At 59.8% G+C, this 3,825-nt stretch overlaps 1 protein-coding gene across 1 annotated transcript in view; it reads left to right on the top strand.

The window, feature by feature from the left end:
• Window positions 1-2,928: 2,928 nt before the first annotated feature.
• Window positions 2,929-3,825, top strand: part of LOC103894075 (protein ADP-ribosylarginine hydrolase) — a gene marked incomplete at its 3' end in the record, with an annotated part of 4,704 nt that continues 3,807 nt past the window's right edge. Inside the window, exons 1-2 of the mRNA XM_019470512.1 lie at window positions 2,929-2,949; window positions 3,024-3,254. Of these exons, the coding sequence (XP_019326057.1) occupies window positions 2,939-2,949; window positions 3,024-3,254 (242 nt within the window). The remainder of the gene's footprint in view (window positions 2,950-3,023; window positions 3,255-3,825) is intronic.

Below are 3,825 nucleotides of genomic sequence, written 5' to 3'. Positions count from 1 at the left end.
GCCCCCTGTCTTGGCTGTGATCCGTGGGGTTTGGGGTGTCCTGCCCCTGTCCTGGCCATAAGCCACGGGGTCTGGGGTTCTCTGCCTCTGCTCTTGCCATGAGCAACTAGTTTTGGGAGTGCCCTGCTCCTGTTCTGGACCTGGCCCACAGGGTTTGGGGATGCCCTGTTCCTGTGTGGTCCATGACCTGTGGGGTTTGGGGGTGCCCTGCCCCCGTCCTGAACGCGTTCTGCAGGACTTGGGGTGCCCTGTGCCTGTCCTGGACCTGACCCGTGGGGTTCGGGGGTGCCCTGCTTCTGTTCTAGACCGTACCCACTGGGTTTGGGGTGCCTTGTCCCTGTCTGGTCCATGACTCATGGGGTTTTGGGGTGCCCAGACTCTGTCCTGATCCTGACCCGTGGGGTTTTGCTGTGTCCTGCCACTGACTTGGCCCAGACCTGTGGGGTAGGGAGTGCCCTGCCCCTTTCATTTCCCTGACTCATGGGGTTTGGGGGTGCCCTTCCCCTGTCTTGGCCCTGACCTGCAAGCTTTCGGAGTGCTGTGCCCCTGTCTTGGCCCTGACCCATGGGGTTTGTGGTGCCATGCCCCCGTCCTGGCTCTGACACGTGGGGTTCGGGAAGGCCCTACCCCTGTCCAGACCATGACCCAGGAGATTTGAGGGTGCCCTGTCCCTGCCCTTGCCTTGACCAGCAATGTTTGGGGGTGCCCATCCCGTGGCCTGGCCAAAACGCTCAGGCCTTGGGGGTGACCTTTGCCTGTCCTGCCCTCATGCACTGGATTTTGGGTGCCCTGCCCCTGTCCTGGCCCTGATACATGGGGTTTGAGGGTGCCCTGCTCCTGTCCTGGACCTGACCCATGAGGTTTTGGGGTTGACCCATGGATTTCTGGGTTTCCCTGTCTCTGTCCTGACCCTGATCCACAGTCTTTTGGGGGTGCCCGGCCCCTGTCTTGGCTGTGATCCGTGGGGTTTGGGGTTCCCTGCCCTTGACCTGGCTGTGACCCACAGGGATTTCAACCTGCCTTGTCCCCGTCATGGCCCTGACCTGTGAGGTTTGGGGTTCTTTACCCCTGTCTTGCCTGCTACAAGTGCAGCTTGGGAGTACCCTGCCCCTTGTCCTGGCCCTGAACCTTGAGGTTTGTGGGTTCCTGGCCCCCTCTCTTTCCATGACCAACTTGGTTTGGGGGTGCCCTGCTCCTGTTCTGGACCTGATCCGCTGGGTTTGGTGTGCCCTGTGCCTGTCTGGGCCACTACCTGTGGGGTTTGGGGGCTCTCGGCCCTTGTTCTGACACTCTCCACTGGGGCTTGTTGGTGCCTTGCCCTGTCACGGCCATCACCCGTAGGTTCCTGGTGCCCTGCCCCTGTCGTAGCCGAGACTCATGGAGTTTGGAGGTGCCCTGCCCCTGTCCTGGCCCTGGCCTGTGTAGTTTGGGGGTGTCCTGCTCCAGTCTTGGCCCTTACCTGCAGACTCTGGATGTTTCTTGCCCCTGTCCTGGCACTGACTCATGGGGTTTGGGATTCTCTACCCCTGTCATGGCTGTGACCCACAGGGTTTTGGGCTTACCCTGCACCAGTCCTGGCCCTTATCCATGGGGTTCGGGGTGCCCTGTCCCTGTCTGGCCCATGACCTGCAGGGTTTGTGGATGTCCTGCCCCTGTCCTGAACCTGACCCGCAGGGTTTGGGGGTACCCTGCCACAATTCCCGTATGTCCAAACAAAAATATGTCAAAAAAATTGTACACCCATTTTTTTTTTAATTTTTCCAAATTGACAATGAATGTTAAACCTCATTATTCACCTATTTTACTACCAACCACCTGTCACACCCCCCCACACCCCACACCCCCAAACAGGATTTTTACCAACAGATCAAGGATTTGTGTCTCATTTGGCATAATTTGGGCCAAAAAAGAAGATGAAAACCTGGTGCTGGGCAGCCAGCACTTTCCTGGGACTGGCATGGGGCCTGAGGCTTTGCTGCTTGACTCCATCATTAAGGCTCTGAAATTTAAGGACGATCTTTTAACCACTCGCTGCCCACCACCAAAGACTAATTTTACTATTTTTGAGCAGCAAAATTTACTATATTTTTTTATACTTTTTTACTTTTATACTATTTTATACCATTTTTTTACTATATTTTGAGCAGCAAAACCCGGAGCCGGCCACGGTTGTCAGAGCAGGGCTGCATATCGCTGCCCCATCCTGGCGGGACCCAGGCAATAGCAGGTTTGGGGGTTCTCACCCCAAAATATGGCTCAGGGCCATGTTTTTGCCGCGTCCCAGTGAAATAAATATGGGAAAATATTTGGCAGAAACATTTTTCCTTGGAGATGCTCCTTTTCTCCTTGTCACTGCCTTCCCCTGGGGCTTGCTAAAACCCATCCCTCTGTGCCCCAAATCTTTTTGACACCTCTGTCCCCTCTGGGTGTCCCCTTTGGGTGCCCCCCGCGGCCCTTTTGGGTGCCCCCCATGTGCCTGTGTGCCCCTTTGGATGTGCCCCCAGGCCCCTTTGGGTGCGTCCCATGTGCCTCCGTGCCCCTTTGGGGTACCCCTCGGGTCGCTTTGGGTGTCCCCTGTCTCCCTCTTGGGTGTCCCCCAGTACCCTTAGGGTGCCTCCCCAGGGTCCTCCATGACCCTTTGGGTATCCTCAGCCCTCTTTGGGTACACCCCCCCCCCGCCATGTCCCTCCATGCCCCTCTGGGTGCCCGCCAGAGCCCCCCACTCCCCTCTCAGTGTCTTTCGGGGCCCCCTGGAGCCTTTCCCCTCCCTGCCAACCCCCAGGGACAGAGGCCCTGGGGTCCCTCACCACTCATCCCCATGGGGACAGCGCCCCTGTCCGCCCCCGAATCCACGGGGTGTCCTCATCCTCCTTAAGGGCCTCTGGCCAGCGCTGGCCCTGTGCCCCGAACCTGATGGGCGTCCCCAGCTGCTACCGCAATGGAGGAGACGTGAGTGCCCCCGGGGGTTCCCGGCATACCCCCCACCGCTGGCGCCCCCCCTGAAGCCCCACTGTTTCCCCCAGGGTGCCCTCAGTGGAAGCCTATGAAGCGGCCATGGTGCTGAGCGGGGTGGGGGATGCGCTTGGGAACCGGGGGGGCCGCTGGGAGTACTGCACCTCGGGACCCCAGATCCATGCTGAGCTAGCCGAGCTGGGGGGGCTGGAGGCCATCACCCTTGAGCCCCCCGAGTGGCCCGTCAGTGATGACACCGTCCTCCACCCCCCCGCCGAGGGCCTGGCCACAGGTTGGAGGGGGTGGGGCAGCAGGGGTCTCCATTGCACCCCACAGACACAGGGGAGGGTCCCCAGGGGATGGTGTCCCCATTGTTGTACCCCAGGCCCACAGGTGATGTTTCTGGGGGGGGGGGGGGGGTGTGGGGTCCCTGTTATACCCCTGGGTTGCATGTGGGTTCCCTGGGGGGGTTTGGAGGTCCCTGTTATATGCCTTGGGCTGCATGGTGGGGGTCCGGGGGTGGTGTTAGGGGTCCCCGTTATACCCCTGGGCTGTATGGGGGTGTCCCTGGGGAGGTTTGGGAGTCTCTGTTATACCCCTGACCGAAACTGGAGGGTCCCTGGGAGGGGCTTTTGGGGGTCCCCGGCCAGCCCTGGAGGGGGCTTGGGAGCATCCTAATTCCACCCCTCTTTTAGGGGCTCAAGTGAGGCTCCCTATTTCCCCCCCAAAAAAAATTGGGGGGGGTCCCCATTTCCCTTTGGGGGGGGTCCTAGTTTTCCCCACAGTTTGTGGGAATTTATGTTCCCTTTCCTCCCATGCTGGGTGCTGGGGGGCCCCATTTGCCCCTCCCAATTTTGTGGACCTTGGGGGGGG

This window comes from Aptenodytes forsteri, unplaced genomic scaffold (assembly GCF_000699145.1).
Source record: "Aptenodytes forsteri isolate BGI_AS27 unplaced genomic scaffold, ASM69914v1 Scaffold463, whole genome shotgun sequence".
Taxonomy (NCBI): Eukaryota; Metazoa; Chordata; class Aves; order Sphenisciformes; family Spheniscidae; genus Aptenodytes; species Aptenodytes forsteri.
The sequence above is the reverse complement of the archived record's forward strand: the minus strand, read 5'-3'. Positions and strand labels throughout refer to the sequence as shown.